Source organism: Mesoplodon densirostris, chromosome 20 (assembly GCF_025265405.1).
Source record: "Mesoplodon densirostris isolate mMesDen1 chromosome 20, mMesDen1 primary haplotype, whole genome shotgun sequence".
Classification (NCBI taxonomy): domain Eukaryota; kingdom Metazoa; phylum Chordata; class Mammalia; order Artiodactyla; family Ziphiidae; genus Mesoplodon; species Mesoplodon densirostris.
In genome coordinates this window covers 14,152,176-14,174,633 of record NC_082680.1, presented here as the reverse complement: position 1 = coordinate 14,174,633, position 22,458 = coordinate 14,152,176, and the positions used below count along the sequence as shown (strand labels likewise).

General features: G+C 37.3%; 1 protein-coding gene across 1 annotated transcript; it reads right to left on the bottom strand.

The window, feature by feature from the left end:
* Positions 1–1,428: 1,428 nt before the first annotated feature.
* LOC132481247 (coagulation factor XI) lies at positions 1,429–21,462 on the bottom strand. Its single transcript, XM_060085974.1, has 14 exons — positions 21,408–21,462; positions 14,598–14,760; positions 13,215–13,321; positions 12,383–12,542; positions 11,039–11,148; positions 10,175–10,334; positions 7,969–8,078; positions 7,714–7,876; positions 7,517–7,623; positions 4,832–5,000; positions 3,239–3,414; positions 2,568–2,663; positions 1,864–2,003; positions 1,429–1,590 (listed from the first exon to the last, which is right to left on the bottom strand). Exons 1-14 carry the CDS (start codon positions 21,460–21,462, stop codon positions 1,429–1,431), a joined length of 1,878 nt encoding a protein of 625 aa, XP_059941957.1.
* Between the last annotated feature and the right edge of the window lie 996 nt (positions 21,463–22,458).

The window sequence follows — 22,458 nt, the reverse complement described above, 5'->3', positions numbered from 1 at the left end:
TTCCAATTTTTTGATTTTGGGGGTTTTGTTTGTTTGCTTGCTTTTGTTTTTATTGTTTCTTCCTCAGACAAATTCCTTTTTATCCCAGTCTTTGAACCTTCCCTAAACTCTCTTCTTCCTTAACTTCTCATAGAACCCCGTGCCTCCCTCTCATTTCCATTTAAAATTATATGATATATTTTATACATGTGTAATTACTTTATTTTTGTGGCTCCTGCTAGCTAGACCAGAAGCTTCAAGAAGGTAGGGATCTATTTATTGGCTCACTACGGTATCCCACCAGCTCAGTCTGTTCAAGAAATACTGCACATATTAGATTGAATATTGACATAAGTTGTTGACACGGATTGAAAACTGGTGGAGACAGCGAAAATTCTGGATTATTAAACTATATCAGCAACAATAACCAGGTGAATATTTGCACTATATAACCAGGTAAATATGTACAGGGAACACCCCAGTACTGAGAATACAGGGAGCCACTTTCAAGATGCCGAAGACGTTACTGTAACCATCCATTTATTCCCAAATCGTTTTCCCCGTAGTATGGATGTATTTTATTTTGATTTCTGTCAGTACATTTATCATCTATAAACGTAGATTTGTAAACCCACACTCACAGAGGCAGCTTATCTTAGGAGGTCTTTAGCTTACCCCCTCATCTTCATCAGCCCTCCCCTACCCAAAACTATGCAAATAAATACGAAATCCACGCACAAATTGTTTTCTAGGCAAGAACACCTTTAAGATTCGTCCCCTAAGGTCCCACTTCCAGGTGAATTGCTGCTTTTAATCCTTTCCCATACAGAAATTCTGGAACCCATATTCACACTCACTCATAGCTTGTCTCTACCCAAACTAATTTTAAAAATATTAAAAAATGACATGACAAGAATTCTTGATTATTCTGAAAACCTGCCATCAAATTCAGTCAAGTTCTTTCTTTACAAAAGAGCTGTGTGCTTGTGCGCAGGGCCCAGAGTCTTGCGATGTGATGGTGGCTGCCCTTGTTTCTATTGTCTCCAGTTCCCATTTTTCATTTAACAAATCTTTTTACAGTGGTTTCTTTGAGCAGTCCTACCCGATCCTTTGGTGCCACTACTTGATTCTTTTCTGGTCTATCTGGGTATGTTTTCATCTTCAAACATCTTAATCTTATAGTATTCGTTTGGCTCAGGAAAGGTGTAACCAACAAGCAAGAGACTGGATGCTGATCACCCTCTGATGATGGCGGGACTGGGAGTTCTGAGAATGACAGTTCTGGTGTGTTCTTACTAATACCACGCCCCTTCAGTCTGTTACGGTCTCAGAATTGTAGCCTATGGAGGAAAATGATGGTGCAGTGTCTTCTTCGGTGAAATCCAAACCCTCTTCCAGGAAATAATCTGGCTTACCCTTCAGGGAGTCAAATGGCATCTGGGGACTCTTTCAAGCTGCTTGCGTTTTCTCCAGAATCCAGTCCACGTACTCGACCACGTTGGTGTAAACACCCGGCCGCTCCCTTTGGCCACAGCCCTCGCCCCAGCTCGTGATGCCTACCAAATGCCAGACCTCGTTGTGCTTACAACACAGGGGGCCCCCTGAATCTCCCTATGACAAAGGGAGAAAAGAAAAGGCATGCAGATCAGTTCAGACACTTCTCATCTTAAATACGTTTTCATCAGAGTGATTTCACCTAAAATTCTGTCTTGGCCCTTTAATAAACTTCAAAGAACCGGATTTCTGGGTTTTCCCTCAGTCTATCAGATTTCAGGGTAAGGAAAACAAATCCACTGTGTTCCCCGCTCATTGGCAGAAGACTGCTTTAAAAATGCATTAAACATTCTAATGTGAGTATATTCAATTGTCTGAGAACACTGTTACCTTGCAGGCATCCTTCCCTCCTTCTTTGTAGCCTGCACAGACCATCTTATTAGTTATTTTATGCCCTCTGTATCCTGCCTGGCATTCTTCATTTGTCACCAAGGGTACCTGGGCTTTCTGGAGAGTATTTAGTATTTTGTCTGAAAAAAATTTTTAGTTTGTTAATGGAACAACCACATATATATAATATATATAGAAATTTAAATATAAGTATATGTATTTAAAATCAAAACCATACCTATGTAAAAATCTAGAAGGACAAAAATATTAGGTTTACTTCGTAGACCCTTTATAATTACAGAGTATAGAGAAGATGTTACTCTCACTCTTGTGAGTACCGTTTTGTTAATGTTAATTAAGTCCAAAATTAATTACGGCTCTAACTGGAATTACTTCCCAGAGAAAATAATCAGATAACAGGCTAAGACATTTACTGAAAAGTGCTAGGTTTCGAATTAAACTGCATTAAAAATAATGTCTTTAAAGAGATTATCATATTTAAAATTTCCAGTCAAGCAGACGAGGTGTCATCTTCACTTGAGTGATTTTTGTCTTTCCATCTTTATTAATGTGCTTTCTGCAATTGAATAATGTTTTTATTTTACTCTCATTTTAGCTGTATGAATTGATGTAGCAGAAAAGCTTATGACTAAATTGTGTTCTGTATCTTGAGCTGGAGCACAGAGAGAAACATCATTTCTTACCTCTTAATTTTTGGTACCCCCATCCAGTCACCCAGCACTCAGTATACGTCACATTTCTATCTCCTTTGGAAGGTAGGCAGATGGGTCGTTGAGAATCTAAATTTTAAAAATCACAGTTTAATTATCAGAAACAAAATATATCTTCTTTCCCAGGAAAAACTTCCTTCGTTCTATTATGTAGTGTGTTCCCTATTTATTATATTCATTTTTTTGCCTCCTTGTCATACATTTTAGTCCCTCGTGTTCAGCGTTATCTGTCACACACCCCAGGATGAGGAAACGAGGGAGACAAGCCACAGCCCTCTCCACTAACTCCATCACTCCTGCGAGGTCTGTGACCCTGTAGAAATTGCTTCATTATTCTGACCCACAATCCTTTCTTCCTTAAAAAGCAGACAAAAATCATCTTTAATATTCCAGTATATTATAAAGTTATGTCATTCTGTGCATCTGAAGAAGCCTGGGACAACTTACCATTTCACCCACACCCCAAAATAAGATGCAGTCGTCAGGAAAGCACATCAGTCTTAAGACTAGCTTGGCATCCCCCTCCCCCTTTCATGATAATAACACATGGAGAGATTGCCAGGGTCTGGCCTTGAATCTGGGAGTGTGAAACATCGTCTCCATGTAATCACTGTAGACAACTTTCTGTTTAAAATTCTCCATACCTGTGTAATTCATTGTCATTTCCAGTTTCAACAAGGCAATATCATATCCACTTTCTGCCATTTCATACTGATCATGAATTATTATTTCTTGAACCCCAAAGAAAGATGTATCCTCTTTTATTTCTGCTTGGTTTAAAATGCCACTATAGACACGCAAAGCTTTAGGTGACTCTACCCTAAGGAGTAAGCAATCGAGGAAAAGAAAATTCCTTTACCAAATAATTCCCAAGCATTTGAGGTACAGTGCTATTTAACTGACTGTTACTAACTAGGTAATATTTTCTGCCAACAGTGGGCTTTTAAGTGGAAAGAAGTGATTTTATGCTAAGATTTTTCAGTCACATAGTCCTCCTATATGGAATGTCCTGGGCTATCATTTGCCTTATATTAAACACACAAAAATCAATGAATACTTTTTCTGCCTTTCAACACACACACACACACACACACACAAAAGAAAAAAAGTTCTGGGTTTTAGTTTCATTGCTGGGGTCGTTGGCTGTGACCCTGAGAAATTCTCTTGGACTTTCTGGTATTCCATTTTCCCATACGTAAAGGGTAAAAGAGACTATTGACCTCAAATGAATCTTTGAGTAATAATATGAGTAAGTTGCATACTGATAAAATAAACCTACTAACAAAAACACAAAACTGTGTCTGGAAACAACCCAGAAGATACTGAGGTGCAAAGAGGAAGTTTGGCCAGCTAAAATTTCCTGGGTTACATATACTCTGAATGCTCTCCCGATGGAGCTGTTAAGTTTACCAGTATTAAAATTGACTTAAGTAGGGAATCCAATTTGATGATGTACAATAAACTCTTCCTTATGGGTCTAGAAACACAGTGGGAGAGAAAGAGAGAGATGGAGGGAGAATGAGAGAGGAGAGAGAGAGAAAGAAGAAGAGGAAGAGGAGAAGGAGAAGGAGAAGAAGAAGAAGGAAGGAGGAGGAGGACAAGGGAGGAGGAGAAGACGCGGGGAGGAGGGAGAGGGAGAAGCAGAGGGGGAATAAATGGGAAATAAGATTCAGGGAGCAGGAAACTGTCTTCGAGTTTAGTTCTGGACCCAATGCCCAGACAGTGCACAGAAGATGATACGCTCTTAATAGGAAATAACCAGAACTCCCCTGGGGATGTGTATACATTTTTTTTGTGTGTGTGGTACGCGGGCTTCTCACTGTTGTGGCCTCTCCCGTTGCGGAGCACAGGCTCCGGATGCGCAGGCTCAGCGGCCACGGCGCACGGACCCAGCCGCTCCGCGGCATGTGGGATCCTCCCAAACCGGGGCACGAACCCGTGTCTCCTGCATCGGCAGGCGGACTCTCAACCACTGCACCACCAGGGAAGCCCAAGGGATGTGTATACATTTAACTGGAAAAGTGGAATATTATGGAGTCAAACGGCCACGTTCCTGCACCTGTTCTGATGCTGGTAGATCATGAGTGGCTCTTCCTTTTTGCTTTTAATCACTAAAGACAGAAACTTAATTTAGCAAATAGGATAATTTACATCTTTAAAATTGTACTAAAATACTAGGGATAGATTTAATATATGTGTGAGTATGGTGAACGAGTAAAAACAGCAGTGGTACTGACTCGCTGAAACAATGAGCAGCTGTTAATATCCACTGGTTTCCGATGATGGAGCCTCCACACAGGTGTCTCTGGGTGGGTGACGTGACGTGCAGAGTTATCTGCCACGGCCACTCTCCAAGAACAGACTTGGTTCCTCCAACAATTCTGGGCTTGATTTTCGTTGTACACGCTACAACAGAAGGACTGCAGTGAGTTGGTTCATAACATCTTCATTTTCCAACAGTGGTTATGTTCCTTCAGGCACACAGGGAAAAAAAACCTTCCCTGGATTCAATAATTTACCATGACCTTGACTTGAAGACAGTCTAGAATCAAGTTGGCAAAGCACAACATGCACGTAAAAACTGAATGATGAGTCACCTTGTAATCGCATGCCCCCAAGTAATGCCTCATCTGGGGCAGCAAGGCAGTCTTACCCTCCATCAAATGCTAACCTCAGTGGTTCTCTTAAAGCAGTGGTTGTCAGGTGTGGCCCCCAACCAATGGCATCACCTGAGAATTTGTTAGAAATGCAAATTCGTGAGCGCCACCTCAGACCTAGTGAATCAGAAACTCTGACAGTGGACCCCAGTCATCTGAGTTTTAATCAGCCTCACTAACGTGCAAGAACTACTGTTACAAAGAAAAGTTCCTTCAGCACCTTCCACTCCGTTTGTGGCCTTTGTCCAGTTCCTCCCCATCCCCTTCCATTCCAGCTGCCCTTTCTGCCCTCCTGCCCTACCCACACCCAAACCTGGCTGCTCTTCTGTTTGTGAGCTGCATCTGCCCTTTGGTCTTGTTGACAGACTGGGGTTTTCTGCTCCACCTTTGATGTTTCCAAGGACTTTGATTCAAACTCACCCTTCTGTTTTCTTTCTTGTCTTAGAAAACGAATAGATCAGTAACTAAAATATATTAAGAACAACTAAATAAAGACCTTATTAAGATGAGTTATAGGTCTTGGTGTTTGTTCTATTTGGTTTCTCAGTTCAAAAAAATGCTTTAAATATTTGTTTTTAGCCTTACATTTTGTGTTAAGAGATGTTTCTTTGAATGGCAATTGCTCTGTATCTTCACAAAGTTAAGTTACAGTGTAGACAAATGACAGTACAAGATATGATAAACATCTCAGTTAGATATTCCCTCTCATATTAGGGTATTATTTCATCTAATTTATTTATTATTTCATCTAATATAATGCAGCAAAACCTACTTATCTAGTTTCACTTATTTCAGAAGATGCACTAAAAAGACATAAGATTTTATTTTCCTTTATCTTATATTTTCTGCTTTAGCTATCAATCTACACCTGATTTATTCTGTAACCTCTAGAGACCAGAGTCCCTAGATTCATTAGAAAAGAGCAGGAAGGAGGGTAGAGAATGAATTCTGCAATTAAAGGTATAAGTGCTGGTTCCCATTTTTTAAACTATGTCAACATCACTAACAACAAAATTGCTTGGTAGAACCAAGACAACAGAATGATTGTAAATACTCCTTCTTAGGTAAGTTTATTGTAAGAAAAACAGAGAATGTATGAGATACAACTCAATTTACTGTCTTTTTAAAGAAGCTAGAGCCATCCAGATTCCCATCAGAGCCCCTCTAAGCCCTAGAAAGGCAGAGTTTCCCAGCTAGGATGCTAGTATTGGACACAGTATACAGTAATATTGTATGTTCTATTATACAAAACAAGTTCTCAGAAGTTAAGGATTTATTCACCTCTCAGTAGAGCCAATATTTCTGACACGGAAGATTTTCATACTTTGAAATCTACGACAAAGCATAATTATCACTTCCATTTCACTCATTAAATCTCAGTTGCAACTTAATTTATACTGCATTATAATATTGGGCGGTAAGCAATAAAAGTCTAAAAACATGTAGTGTATGTAAGTCAATGAACATTAAAGTCATAATAGGTTATTACAATAATTTAGAGAGGAATGTGTGTATTAGGCTCTTTCCTGTTTCATCCCTTACCCAGTGTTGTTTGCCTACAAACCACCTTTTGTTTCTATGCTCGGAAATTGGCCACTGGAATGGAAGCACTGCTGATCTGATGTGTATTATAATTTTTATGTTATTATAGGTCTTGTTTAATATAGACAATCTTTTTATTTCCACCCTACTATACTCATTGTTACAAATTAATAAGGTTGTACTGTTAACTTTTGCTAATATTCATAAATATGCAGAACACTTGCAGGAAATCTAAAGGCCCTGGAGAAGGAGCCACTTGAGTATTTCCTGCACAGATACATAATTTTCCAAACATATGATGACGATATTTGAATTAAAGATCAAGTAATAGCCAATAGAAAGAAAATGACTAATCTGATTAACCAAGATGCTGGTTGATATTTCTATTGTAAAGGGTACTAAGAAAGATTATTGACCTTGATAACAACAATCAGACATAAAAATTTTGGCTGAGCCTGAGTCTCACCAGGAAATACTGGTTATATAAATGTATCAAATTATAACACATATTCAGTTAATGCAAGGCAACACAGAGTTTAGTCAAAGCCCAATATTTACCTTTAAAACAGGTCAGCCTGAGTGATAGCAGTGAAAATAACAGAAAATTGCATCTAAGTTCATTACTTTACTAATTTTCTCCCCTCTGTAGCTGCTACTGACTCTCTTAGTCATGACATACTCAGTATACAGGGGATGTATTTTTTCAAGTGACATTAAACTCACCATTATCCATTTTACATAACCTTAACGTATATCCAGAGATGTTTCCTCTCCCATGAAGTATTTTAGTTGGAGATCCATTTGCAGAAAGTTTTAAGTAGCATTTACCCCTGCAGGTTGGAAACAAAATGGTATAAACATAATTCCTCCCTTCAGCTAGATGGGGCAGGAGCATCTGTGGAACTCATCATACGTCTTACTTCCCTCCGTTGCAAGATTCTTGAGATGGAGAATAGGTAAAAAATTGACAGCGGATGCTGTTGGTGCATGTTTTCTGACAGGCTTCGTGCCCGTCCACGTCAACAATGTCCAGTTCTTCTCCCAAGAAATCAGTGTCACGGTAGAACGAAGAATGGCAGAACACTAGACAGCAAAGCATGTATCAGACATGAGAGGTGAAACCCTAGCACACGTTTGTTGATTCTCAATCAGAAGGAAGAGCTTTCATCGTTTACCTGGGACACTGTGCCGGCAGTTTTGTAGACTAAAACCAGAAAGAGCTTTGTTCTTTCTAATGCGTGCGCTTGGCAGCCCACTTGTAGACGTTTTAAGTAGACACAGATTTCTAACAGTAAAAAAGGGGAAATATAGAGATATCATGTAAAACATATCAAAGAAGAAGACATTTTCACAGCACATATAGAAGTCAGCTGCTGTTGGCATTTAATAGGGAAGTTGTTCCCATTTTGAAAGTACTATTCATAAATCACTGACTCAGACTTCATGATCCATAGGTTGTAGACAAATTTACCAAACTGCCTCTAAATTTTCTAAGCTTGCTCTATTCAACATCACTGTTCCTAGTACCTTCCTCTTTTATTTCCTTTCTCTCAACTCTCCTAGACTATCTCAACGATTCAAGAATTTTCATGCTACCTACAAATCTGCTACCCAGAGTTGCTGTAGGCGTAGACAGGGATAAGCAAAATCCACTACAGATTCCACACCTAGGCAGCATCTTTCTGGGAGGAAGTAGCTTTTCCTAATTAGCACAAAATCACAGTCTGGAGCTGTGCTGTCCAACAGAATTTTCTGCAATGATGTAAATATTCCACGTCTATGCCAGCCAATACAATAGCCACTAGCCAGCCATATGCTGCGTCCTTGAAATGTGGCTAATACAGCTGAGGAAATGGATATTTAGTTTTATTTAATATTCATTAACGTAAATTTAAGAAGCCAAGTCTTGGCTTGTAGCACCCATGTTCCTCTCTCACCTTGTAATGAGGATTAAATGTGTTGCTCCTCTTATAGGTATTGATTGGGAATTTTATAAAAGGGATAAAAAAGAAAAAGAGCAGTGATTAAGACAAAATAACACATTACAAAGGCATCTTTCTGAGTTCTGAAGTTTATAATGCCTCAAGGCTCAATCTTTGACCTCCTCTCTTTCTCTGACTGCATTCAATTTTTTGGTGACCTCACCAGTTTCAATGGCATTAATTGCCAGCTGTATCCTGGTGACACCTAACACAGATCTAGGGCATAAACCTCCCTTGTTAAATCCCAGACTTCCCTTTCTAACCACCAATTCAATATTTCTCTCTGGATGGCTACCAGGCACCTCTTGGCTCTTGAAATCATCTCTGTAAGAAATCTTCCCCCATCTCTTCATTGGCATTGCCATCCTCGCAATTTTCTTGGGCCAAAAATCTTGGAGCTATCATTGACTCTTTACTTCACAGCTGGTGTTCAGTCCGTCAGCAAATCTTACTGGCTCTGCATTGACAGTATATCCCAATCTAATCACTTCTCTTTTACTTCCACTCTGGTCCAAGTAGTGCAGGGTTTTTAATCTACTGAGTTGACCAATGGTATCCCCACATTTAGAACCATGTTGAGAAAATGAAAGTAACAGATATATTCTCACGTGACAAACCTAGCATTATACTTCGGGAATTATATCCTCACTTGATAAAAAACCAGTCTTGCTTGATAAACAGGAACTCAGGGGCTTACTGTGGCTGGATGGCTCTGGGGGGCACTCTCCCCAACAATGAACAGCAATGTCAAGCAAATAACAAGGGCTCTGAGAATTCAGGTTAAGATAATCCATACAATCTAGATTTTTAAGCAAATAATCTTAAGATTTCTTCTTTTTTTTTAGTGAATTTTGTTAATGAGGAGCAGCAACCCCAGCAAACATCCCTTTGATGATCATAGCAATTTCCTGTGCTTTATTGTGGTTTCCAATGTTAACACCCATCAGTAGGGAAGCAGGGTCTAAATTCTCAAATCTCCCTCCACCATTACCCACGCTTCTGTTGATGAAGGCCATTGTTCCACCCCTCTCCACTTTGGATATGACAAGTCACTGATATTCCCAATTGTTTCTGCTCCAGGTTCAATTATTTTAACCAGGCACCGAACTAAGATGCCTCCTAATGACCATCCTTATTTTCTTCATTCCTTTCAGAACTAACAACTCTCTGAAGGCAGAGACCTCCCTAACATAAAGAAAAGCAAGAGTCCTGGGTAACACCAGATTTGCAGTCAATAGGTGGGGAATGGAAAGAAAGAGGAACTAGGAATTCTTCTTTGCAACTTTTATGTATCCTTGACAGACATTTAGATAAAATTTATAGTTGCTCAGAGTTTTTAATGGTGGCTTTTGCTCAGCTGTTTGAAAAGATAACACGTGACACAATCTTAACTCCTTACCTTTCAGATATTGTTGGCCATTCTTGAGAAAAGAAGGTAAAGAACAAACAACTGGGATGGTGAGTACAAATGCTGCGACAGACAAAAGCGTCTGGAGCCATGACACTGTCAATGTTACTGTCTGCAAACATCGTTCTAGGGAAAATGTCCCTAATACAAGCTGTACAACAGAAGAAACCACATTTAGAAAGTCAGTTCGCCAGTAGCATCGGTAAAGGTAAAATCCCACTCATGGTATTTGTAAATTCCATATAAAAAGTTTGTTGGGGGATGAGGGAGGGATGAATAGGCAGAACACAGGAACTTTAAGGCAGTGAAAAATGCTCTGAATGATACTGTAATGATGGAAACATGCCATTACATATTTGTTCAAACCCATACAACGTACAACTCCAAGAGTGAATCGTAATGTAAACTGTGGACTTTGGGTGACTATACGTGTGTCAGTGTAGGTTCGTCGGTTGTAACCAATGTACCATCCGGCGAGGGTCGTTGGTAATAGGGGACGCTGTGCGTGTGTCTGGGCAGGGGGTATATGGGAACTCTCTATCCCTTCCCCTCCATTTTGCTGCGAACCTAAAATTGCACTAAAGAAACAAGGTCTTAGTAATTTTTAAAAGTTAGTTTATCCCAAGATCTTTTACATTTTTTAAAATTAGGATAACTGAAGTGATTGCCTTAAATTCAAATATAAGCTTTAATCATATAGAACATAATGAATTTTTTCTCATGAAGAAGATGAGAGATCATTGGGTCCATTTCATCAGTAAGCACAAATTGGTATCCTAAGTTATGCCCATCATACACATAATCAGCACCTACTATTTAATGGCTAAACTACCTCATTAAGAAAATAATAGTTACCCAGATTAGAAAGCGCACAGGGCTTCAGTGAAAATCCAGACACCACTTCACTGAGCTTTGTTATGTTGGTTGGCATCCCCGTTCGGGTGTACTTCAACAGACAGATGTTACTAAATAAAGACCAAAATGGACAAATATTTTATCCCTCCAAATGAAAATAAGGAAAAACATAAGATAATAAGAAACTCACATTTAGAGACGGCCTGGGCATGATAGCTAAAGAATTGCTCTGAAAGGTATTGGTTTGAGAGACTGCACAGCTGGTTTTGAGTCCCAACTCTGCCAAGAGCTGGTGGTCCTGTGAGTTTTGTCAACTTTATTTTTTCATCAGTAAAATGACAGCTTTAGATGGGTGGTGACATGAAGAGTAGAGGTGTAGGAATTGATGACTTCTGAAGCTCTTCTCAATTTTAGCATTTTAACTTTTTTATAATATGTAGCAACTCACAGTTTCCTGGCTTGCTGTTCATGCTGCATTGAATCTTAGACGTAAAATATGTAAAAAGGTGTAGTTTGAGCTGAGCTAAAGAAAAGCCATGAAAACTTAATTATTAATTTGAGGGTTTCATTCTGTGTTATCATTGCTTTTCTTCAAACAAATCTTTGACGCTTTATTTCCACTCATCTCCTTTTTGTGAACGTGTAGAGCAGAATGTTAAAATCCAAATACCAGTCATTTGAACTTTCCTTTCATTGTTGGATTTCAGATAAGTGTAGTTTCCTATACGAATCCAGAACATCTCAAATATTTCTAAATAAAAAAGTTAATGATATTTTTCCCTAAAAATATTTTTTAAGAGAAAAGAGATTAATCAATTACAGATCAGATCCTTTTATATTTTTACACAGGAGGTTTATACCTGGAATATTTCTAAATCCAGTAGGGGGCAAGTTTTAAAATACTTCACATTGGTTTCAGTTACTTTGTCTCAGGTGGGGAACTGTTATTTGGAAGGACATCTGAGTAGCTTTTTCATTTTGATTCTATAGATTCATACTGTAGCATCCTTTAGGCTGAGAATGGAACTGTCAGACCACTGCAATTGTTGCAAAATTGCCACTTTAAAAATGTAGCGCTCTTCAAATTAGCTAGGAGATATATTAAACATTTTTTAAAAGCGTCATTGAAAGACAGCTTCTGTACTACAAAATGAAATGCATCCAAGTTGGGCTTTAAATGCATTTTCCATCAAGAAAACTGGGAGTACTTATTATAGAATTGTCTTGTAGTGGTCAAAAATAAATTTTTAACGCCTACAATTGAAGGAGAAAAAAAAAAAGGATCCCATTTTGTTTTCTATCGGATAATCTAAGGTCCTTGGGCTCAATCCACAGCTCACTCACCGATACTTTACACTTGGAAAGTGCTCTGTGGCGAATGTAAAAAAGTGACAGTGCATGTCATTCGTACACCTCTCTTGGCATTCCTGAGCACTCTTGGTAATAGAGCTGTTATGGTTCAGGCCCTTCATATGTAGGTCCACATAAATATCTTTGTTGCAAGCTGGAAATAAAATCAGAAAATATGGTTACCTTCCAGTCTCTGGGGGCATCTGATAATTCTGTCTTAGCAACCGTCCCTCCAGAGTTGCTCTTTCAATTCTTTCCCTGACTTTTCCTCAGAAGGCCTCTAGTTTTATTTTAATCTGCTCAACTCCTACCCTCACATGGAAACAGTAAGAGAATGTCAGTGTCCTTTTTACACTGCAGCAATATTAGACTTGAATATTTCTGCTTCAGCTTTATGAACTGGCGTCTCTTGTCTCCTTAACTCCACTGATGGACTGATTCACTCATTAACCTATTCAAGTATCTGGAATATCTCACCATTAAGACAAGGGTCATCTTAACCTTTATGGTTGCTTCCTTTGATTTGAATTAATATATTTAATAAGGACTTTCATATAAAACTTTAAACTGGGAAGGAGAAAGAAAATAAATGAATGATGAACTGGTGTAGTTAGATACGTCCTATGAGATAAATTTTAATGAACTATAATGGGGTAGGGGGGACATGCAGGTATGCTAGTTTTTACTCTATGAGGAAAGAACTTCATTAGGAGACCTCGTTTCCATATAGCAGGGTTTTATTTCATAGCCACAAAACCATACCTGATGTAACTGCATGTACACATCACAATAACTAGTATATATCAATTCTAGCAAGACATCTTACCACTTAGTTGGTCTGAGCATTGCTTGGAAGAATATCCAGAAATTGCTCCCGTCATATTGACCATTGGCAGTGTTTCTGCAACACTGTCTTTCAGGATGCAAGTAAACCTGTTTTTTAAAAAAATAACAGTACTGGGTGAAAATCTATGTTTTAAAATAATGGGTCTTAAAAGTCAGCACACAGAGGGTCAAAGAGAAGGAAACAAACTTCTCTATCTCATGCCAAAACAAATATATTCTTAGCAATACTGTGAGTTTGTTTTCCATTCCAACATCCCGACATTGAAAAGATCACATGTAATGCCCCTTCCTAACTGGAAACAGGAGTGGGTGAACTGTGGCCTGTTGGTTAAATGCAGCTCTCTGCCTGTTTCTGTACAGTTAATGAGCTAAGAAGGGTTTCTATGCTTTTTAATGATTACATTTTAAATCATTGTGTAAGTATTTATATAATATCCTTGATTTTGCCTCTGGACCCACAAAGCCTGAAATATTTACTCTGCCAGTTAAGAAGAAGTTTGCCAATCTCTGTTGTAGATTCTAGAATAGTAAATTTTATAAGTTCAGGGAACTATGTAAATACTATGAATGCAGTAATAATGCACAAAGATGTTAATAACTTCATTCTGCAGTAAAGCTTTATCATTAAATTTTCAAGCTCAATATGGAAACAAAAATGGTGGATGGAATGTCCTAAAATTTTTAAGAATATGACTATAGAGACAAAACCACCAGATGCTATTTGCAAATCTTAATAAGATTCTGGTTAATTGCTATAAATTACACTTGGGGGACAATTGAGATGATATAAAGGGATTCTTATTAATTTTTAATGTTTTTTGTGTAAGATAATGTATGTTGAAATATTTAAGGGTGAAGTGTTATGATGGTTTCAAATTATTTCAAATGGTTCGACATCTACACATACATAATAGGGAAGACAAAAATGGCAAAAAGTCTTGGGGGCGATAGGAAATCATTGTACTATTCTTTCAAATTACCTTTATAAATAATAAATTTTTTTCTAATAAAATAATTGAGGGAAAAGTACCAGTTTAAATCATAGCAAATATAAATAATCAATTGAAAACCAAAGAACAAAATGATTAATTGGCATTAAAGTAGAAACAAATCAGAGAGGAAGTATCGTTAATATTGACACCACAAGAAACCACACTGAGGGGCGTGTCTGTTCCTCCTGACCTGCCTAAACACTACCCTTTTTTCTGTAATATTTAATATTTCAATGGAAGGAAAATACATTTTCCCATTGTTAACATTAAATTTTATAAAATGGTGGACGGCAGTTTATTGTTGGTAATTGTCTGTCTGTCCGTCTGTTGTATAAAATCTATTTCCTCTATGTAGAAAAGCAAACATTTACCACTTGGTAGGATCTTCAGATGATGACTCAGCCATAAAAGTGAAGAGCAAACACCTTGGATGGTGGGTGCAGACTCTTTGGCAGTGCTTGGCATTTGGTGTGAAAACAACAGTAATGTCTCCTCCTTTAAAGTAGGCATCTTGGAACAGCTTGGTCACACACTCTGTGTTATAATACATGACACGTGTTATTTGGGATTTTAGTGAGTACATACCCAATCAGGTAATAATCTCACAAAAGCAAGTGAAGTAGGGCTACTTAACAGGAAATATGCCTGAACATGGAAATCAGGGCAATAAAAGCTTTTAGTTTATTGGATAAGCAGCCCCAGATAGAAAAGAAAATCACTAAATGGCACGTGTGCCTCAATGGAATGGTGCTTCTGAATGATTGTCTTGGAGACGTCGGTGCTTTGTGAGCAATTGATTCGTTTCTCAGATCTTCACTGGCAAAAATGCTCACAGGTCTAGAATGACCTCTGCTTTTCCCTTTCCCCAGCGCTGCTCCGTGTCTAAACTCCATGTTTATATGAAACAAAGGCTCCACACTCATCATCTTCGGGTATCATCTGATGGCCCTGGATGTGATAACGTACTACATCACCTCACTATATTAAATGGACCAGTTTTTTTGGTTTGTTTTTTGTGTGTGCGTTTTGTTCTTGTTGTTGTTGTTTTTGTGTGTTAGTTTCTGCTTTATAACAAAGTGAGTCAGCTATACATATACATATATCCCCATATCTCCTCCCTCTTGCGTCTCCCTCCCTCCCACCCTCCCTATCCCACCCTTCTAGGTGGTCACAAAGCACTGAGCTGATCTCCCTGTGCTATGCGGCTGCTTCCCACTAGCTATCGGTTTTACATTTGGTAGTGTATATATGTCCATGCCACTCTCTCATTTCGTCCCAGCTTACCCATCCCCCTCCCCGTGTCCTCAAGTCCATTCTCTAGTAGGTCTGCATCTTTATTCCTGTCCTGCCCCTAGATTCTTCATAACCTTTTTTTTTTTTAGATTCCATATATATGTGTTAGCATACGCTATTTGTTTTTCTCTTTCTGACTTACTTCACTCTGTATGACAGGCTCTAGGTCCACCCACCTCACTACGAATAACTCAATTTCATTTCTTTTTACGGCTGAGTAATATTCCATTGCATATATGTGCCACATCTTCTTTATCCATTCATCTGTCAGTGGACACTTAGGTTACTTCCATGTCCTGGCTATTGTAAACAGTGCTGCAGTGAACATTGTGGTACATGACACTTTTTGAGTTATGGTTTTCTCAGGGTATATGCCCAGTAGTGGGGTTTCTGGGTCGTATGGTAGTTCTATTTTTAGTTTTTTAAGGAACCTCCATACTGTTCTCCATAGTGGCTGTATCAATTTACATTCCCACCAGCAGTGCAAGAGGGTTCCCTTTTCTCCACACGCTCTCCAGCATTTATTGTTGTAGATTTTTTGATGATGGCCATTCTGACTGGTGTGAGGGGATACCTCATTGTAGTTTTGATTTGCATTTCTCTAATGATTAGTGATGTTGAGCATCCTTTCATGTGTTTGTTGGCACTCTGTATATCTTCTTTGGAGAAATGTCTATTTAGGTCTTCTGCCCATTTTTGGATCGGGTTGTTTGTTTTTTTGATATTGAGCTGCATGAGCTGCCTGTAAATTTTGGAGATTAATCCTTTGTCAGTTGCTTCATTTGCAACTATTTTCTCCCATTCTGAGGGTTGTCTTTTTGTCTTGTTTATGGTTTCCTTTGCGTGCAAAATCTTTTAAGTTTCATTAGGCCCCATTTGTTTATTTTTGTTTTTATTTCCTAAATGGACCAGTTTAATTGACCTACAACACTATGTTAGTTCCTGTCGCACAACATAATGATTGGATATTTCTGTACATTTCAAAGTAATCATCATGACAAGTCTAGTTACCATCTGTCACCATACAAAGATGTTACATAGTTATTGACTATATTCCCCACACTGTACATTTCATACCTGTGACTCATTTATTTTGCAACTGGAAGTTTGCATCTCTTAATCTCCCTCACCTGTTTCTCTCCTCCCCCCATCCCCCTCCCCTCTGGCAACCACCTGTTTATTCTGTTTTTCTATGACTATTTCTGTTTCGTTATGTTTGTTCATTTGTTTTGTTTTTTAAGAACTAATATGGTCTTGTGGGTCAATTATACTTCAAAAACAAACAAACAAATTCATTTAGAAAGAGATCAGATTTGTGGTTACCAGAGGCAAACATTGGAGAAGAGGGGAACTGGATAAAGAAAGTCAAAAGGTACAAACTTCAAGTTATAAGATAAATAAGTACTAGGGACATAATGTACAACATAAGTATAATTACCACTGCTGTACATTACATATGAAAGTTGTTAAGAGAGGAAATCCTAAGAGTTTGCATCATAAGAAAACATTTTTTTTCAGTTTCTTTAATGTATCTCTATGAGATGATGGACGTTCACTAAACTTATTGTGGTCATCATTTCACAATGTATGTAAGTCAAATCATCATGCTGTACACCTTAAACTTATACAGTGCTGTATGTCTACTATACCTTAATAAAACTGGAAGAAAAATAAAAACCAAACAAATAAATAAATAGGCAGGAACAGGAACTTTAGACTCTTGGAAAAATTATTGAATCCCCTTCCACTGAAACCATAAGTAAGTTAAAAATACAAACAAAGCTAAATTGCATAAAATTAAAATTTTCTTCTGTTTCTAGAAAGAGATATTGAATATTCCAGATTGTGGAGTTTTAGGTCATTATTACTTAGTCACTGAATAAAAGTGTTGTAGTTTTTAATTTTGGTATATTTTTATTGACAAATACTACAATATAACCCTTAGTTTTCTTAATATAAAAACAAATATATAAATATATATAACAAAAATAAAATATTTGGACAGAGTAAAATATCACTCAAATTTATTGTAGCAAAAATAAAATAAATAAAATTAAAAATAACTAATTTCTATTGTAGTAATAACCAACATACCAATAAATATGTGGGAAAGTATATAGGTAGAAAACAGTAGAAATTATCACTAAGGCTTATAGGATTATACAGTCCATGGACTTAAATGGGGGCAAATTTCATCTTTATTTTCCCTAGCTTCTAACTAAAATATGGCATATCTTTCCATTATTAACGTAAGAAAAAACTGTATTAGGGTTCACAGTATCTGTGCCTTTGTCATAATAGAAATCACAGATTTAAAAACGCTATAGTTGCAGATATCTCAAAATATCATTATCACTCATTCCTAGTTTGATGTTAATTACTACGCAGTTTTAGACCCACCACTAAATCTTACTACATAAAGTGTTAATAAGAAGCACATCTATTTCTATATAAATTTTTTTTACAGTTTAACTAACTATATTTAAATATAGTTTATTTGTTTGGTAATCCTATGTATTTTCACTATTTCTTTAAAACATTATTCTGAGGATAGAGTCCAGTTCACTAAACTGCCAAGGGATACATAGGAGAAGAGAGTCAAGGACCCTGCCACAGCTCTCCTCAAAAATCCACCCCATATGCCTTCTATATTACCCATCTATAACCTCTGTATATAACATGATTTTCTCCAAAATTGGCAGCTCCCTGAGAATGACCTGTGGGTGAACAGAATCTTCCTCCTCTCCCCAGGCTCTGTGTTGCTTCTAAGGAAGCTGTATGGCAGCCTCCATTAATGGAGGGTCTATTCGCACCTCGAAATAGTCCCATTGACCAAGGAAATCCCGCTGCTTAGTGCAAAGCAAGCATGCTATATTAAAATGTTACTTTTAAGAAGCTTATTACTTATTTGGTAAATTAAACAGATTTTACATGTTTAATATAGGTGCTGTATTTCTTAAAATATACCACCTACTAATTGGATCATTTAAATTTACAAGGCAGATTGATTTTCAAAATCCAAACACAGCTTCTTAGTGCCAGTAAAAACTGGCTAATCTGTTTTTAGTGAACTACAAAGTGCCTGTTTTTGTATATTGACATTGTATTCCAGAATTCTTGCTCATATAATTTATTGGCTCAACTAATTTATGTGTTGGTTATTTTGGATTTTTTGAGGGACATAATCATATCATCCATGAACAATGAGAGTTTCTTTCTTGTCCTTTACCTTTTACTTCTTTTCTTTTCTTATTGCAGTGACTAGGCCAGTATAATGTTTAATGTAAGTAATGGCGAGTATTCTTGTCTTATTATCAATTCCTAGGAAAAACTTTAAGTATTTCACTATTATTAGCTTCCGTGAAGATTTTTGGTTTAGACTTTTGTCTATTTGTTTCTTTAAAGATATCCTTTAACAGAAGAGGAAAGTTCCCTTTTACTTCCAGTTTGCTAAGAATTTTTATCATAAGTGGAATTTTATCATATATTTTTTCTGCATGTATTTTAAATTATTATTTTTTATTGTAGTAACATATATGTCTCCAGAACTTTTTCATCTTCCCCAACTGAAAGTCTGTATCCATTAAACACTGCCCATCCCTCCTCCCCTCAAACCCTGGCAACCACCATTCTACTTTCTCTCTCTATGAAATTGACTACTCTATATAACTTACATAAGTAGAATCATACAGTATTTGTTGTTTTGTGACTGGCTTATTTCATTTAGCATAATATCCTCAAAGTTCATCCATTTTGTGATATGTGTCAGAATTTCCTTCCTTTTTTTTTTTTGCTGTACGCGGGCCTCTCACTGTTGTGGCCTCTCCCGTTGCGGAGCACAGGCTCCGGACGTGCAGGCTCAGCGGCCATGGCTCATGGGCCCAGCTGCTCCACGGCATGTGGGATCCTCCTGGACCGGGGCACGAACCCGTGTCCCCTGCATCAACAGGCAGACTCTCAACCACTGCGCCACCAGGGAAGCCCTCCTTCCTTTTTAAGGCTGAATAATATTTCATTATTAATGTGTGCATACCACATTTTGTTTATTCATTTGTTGATGGATACTTGGGTTGCTTCCACTGTTTGGCTATTGTGAATAATGCTGCTACGAATATATCTTTTTGAGACTCTGCTTTCATTTCTTTTGGGTGTATAACCAGAAGTGGTTCATCCATTGATTTTTGAACACTAAACTAATTTTTCATTCCTGGAATAAACCCAAACTTGTCACAATGTAATCATCCCTTTTGGGTTTCTTTTAACATACTGCTGGGTGACGTTTGGTAATTTTTTTTGTTTCTGATAATTGCATCTACATTCACAAGGAAAAAAGGCCTATGATTTGTCAAAATGTCATAATATCCCTGTCTCAATGTCCTTGTCATGTTTTGGCATCAAGATCACACTGGCCTTACAATATGCTTTGGAGACTGTGACTAAGTTAAGCTTCCCTAATATATGTTTGTTTTTCAATTAATTAATTTCTGCTATTTTATTTTTTTCTTCTTTCTAGTTTTTTTGCATTTAGTTTGCTATTCTCTTTCCATCATCTTAAACTGGATTCTTACATCATTAATTTTTACAGTTTCCCTATTCTAATATATGCATGTAAGTGTACACACTTGATTTCAGCACCAATTTAGCTATGTCCCAAAGTTTTGATAAGCCATATTTTCATTATTATTCAATTCAATACATTTTCTAATTCCCATTGTGATCTCTTCTTTGACCGATATTTATTTAAAAGGGTATTATTTAATTTTGAAACATTTGTGATTTTCCAGTTGTCTTTTCTTGCATTTTATCTCAATTCTATTGTGATTGGATAACATGCTCTGTAGAGTTTTAATCCTTTAAAATTTGTTGAGACTTGCTTTAGGGCCTTTTATGTGGTCAATTTTTGTAAATGTTCCATATGCATTTGTAAAGAATGTATATATGTAGAGATGCAGTTGTTGGGTCCAGTGTTCAAAATATGCCCATTGAGTTACTACTGACCTATCAATTAAATAACAATACTATTTCATAATGATGACAATGAAGGAATATAATAACCTGGATAAGAATCTTGTCACAAAGAAAAATGAAATTATGAACTGTAGTGAAATTTGTTTTATTTTAAATCTCTTTACCTAGATTTACCATTTTCCATATATGCCAGAAAAAAAGTTTACTGTGCATTAAATGCTAGCAACAGTAGCAGAAATTAAATGTAATATATGTAAGGTTTTTTTAAAAGGAATGCTTAAACTTTCATTTTAAATAAAGAATAAATATAAGGGCTAAAAATACTTGAACTGATATGTCCTTCTGAATATTGGTTAAGTAATTCATAAACAAATTTAGTGGACATGATGTAGAGTGGAGAATTCACAGCAGTGATTAAATTATTGAAATACATAAACTATGTAGGAATATTTGCATTTTTGGACATTTTGGGGGACATTTTTCAGTCCAAAATTGCTTGTGTGTGTGTGTGTTGCATTGAACTGACTGCTTAATGGAAAATTGACTAATCAGTGAGGCAAGTCAAGATTTCTGCTTTTTAATATTGGTCTTAAATATCATTTAAATGTGTGATATAGATTTAGACATAAACATAGTATAGATATGGATATAGATATAGATAGAGACATAGATTCTTAGTATTATGAATAATTCCTTTACCTCAGTTTCCTTCCCTGCTTTGAAAAACCCTGAAGGCTTAAGCAGAAAATAAATAAAAAGACTTTATTTCCTTCCCTGGAGTAGATGGCATGGAATTCTCCCACATCTATGGGGACAGTAGTGTGATTTTCCTCTCTGGGCTTATACCCTTCTGTTTTCTCATCCACAAATCAGGGAACCAAGCTATTCCCAGTCCATACTAAAGATAAAACTCTACTTACCACCAGAAACTGAGGCAAATAAAATGAAATGTACCATTTGATATAATAAAGTCATCCTACAAAAAGAAAAATGTACATGTTTAGAATACAAAATGTGAATTTATAATTAATTTACTGATATCAGAGTTTACAAGAAATATGGAAGGAGAGGAGTAGTTAATTCAGTAGTGTTCACAGAGCTCCTATCGTAAGCTGAATTTTATCTTACCCCAACCCTAGAGCGTTCCTCAGCATGGTCGTATGTGCAGTGGTCAACACGTTCATGGTTGGGAAGGACCAAGGTCTAAAAGGGAAGGGTCCTCTCACTTTCCTCCCTTCCCTCCCTCTCCTCCACCTCCAGCTCACTTTTTTTTTTTTGCGGTACGCGGGCCTCTCACTGCTGTGGCCTCTCCCATTGCGGAGCACAGGCTCCGGACGTGCAGGCTCAGCGGCCATGGCTCACGGGCCCAGCTGCTCTGCGGCATGCAGGATCTTCCTGGACCGGGGCACGACCCCGTGTCCCCTGCATCAGCAGGCGGACTCTCAACCACTGCGCCACCAGGGAAGCCCCAGCTCACTATTAATCAGAAATTTCTCAATGCCATCATCTGACCCTCTCCCCATCCCAATTTTTCCATTTCTTTCTTCTCTTTCGATTCATTTCCTTTCTTTCCATCTTTGAAGTTTCTTTTCTAAATCTATCAAAGAAGCTATAAATGATTTTTTACTAACAAAGTTTTCTAATTTAAAAATTATGTTACAAATCTATTCCTAGGTTGTCTTGGTCACTCATACATGTACTTGTCCCCACAAAGCCCTGAGCTGACAGCTCTATGAAAAACCTGCTATGAGACAAATCAAGTCTTCTAATTTGTTCATATTGCTCTTGAAAATCTTTTTAATTTGTAAAATACTTGCTATTGAGTACAAACTATTACTCTTCTTCCGTTCTGCATCTCCTCCCACATTGCTTATGGTTATTAACTAAAAACCTCCAAAATGTTAACTCAGACACATTTTAAAAATCATTGTCTATTGTAAAAAAATTTTAAAACCCCATGGTACAATAGAA

What these genes read in the sequence shown, in the direction of transcription:
- LOC132481247 (XM_060085974.1), bottom strand. Translation starts at nt 21,462, where the DNA reads ATGACTTTATTATATCAAATGGTACATTTCATTTTATTTGCCTCAGTT. An exon ending in GAATCTTGCAACGGAGGGAA is followed by an intron (nt 7,624 to 7,713) that starts GTAAGACGTATG and finishes TCCAACCTGCAG; the next exon opens with GGGTAAATGCTACTTAAAAC. An exon ending in GTTATGTAAAATGGATAATG is followed by an intron (nt 5,001 to 7,516) that starts GTGAGTTTAATG and finishes CTTCTGTTGTAG; the next exon opens with CGTGTACAACGAAAATCAAG.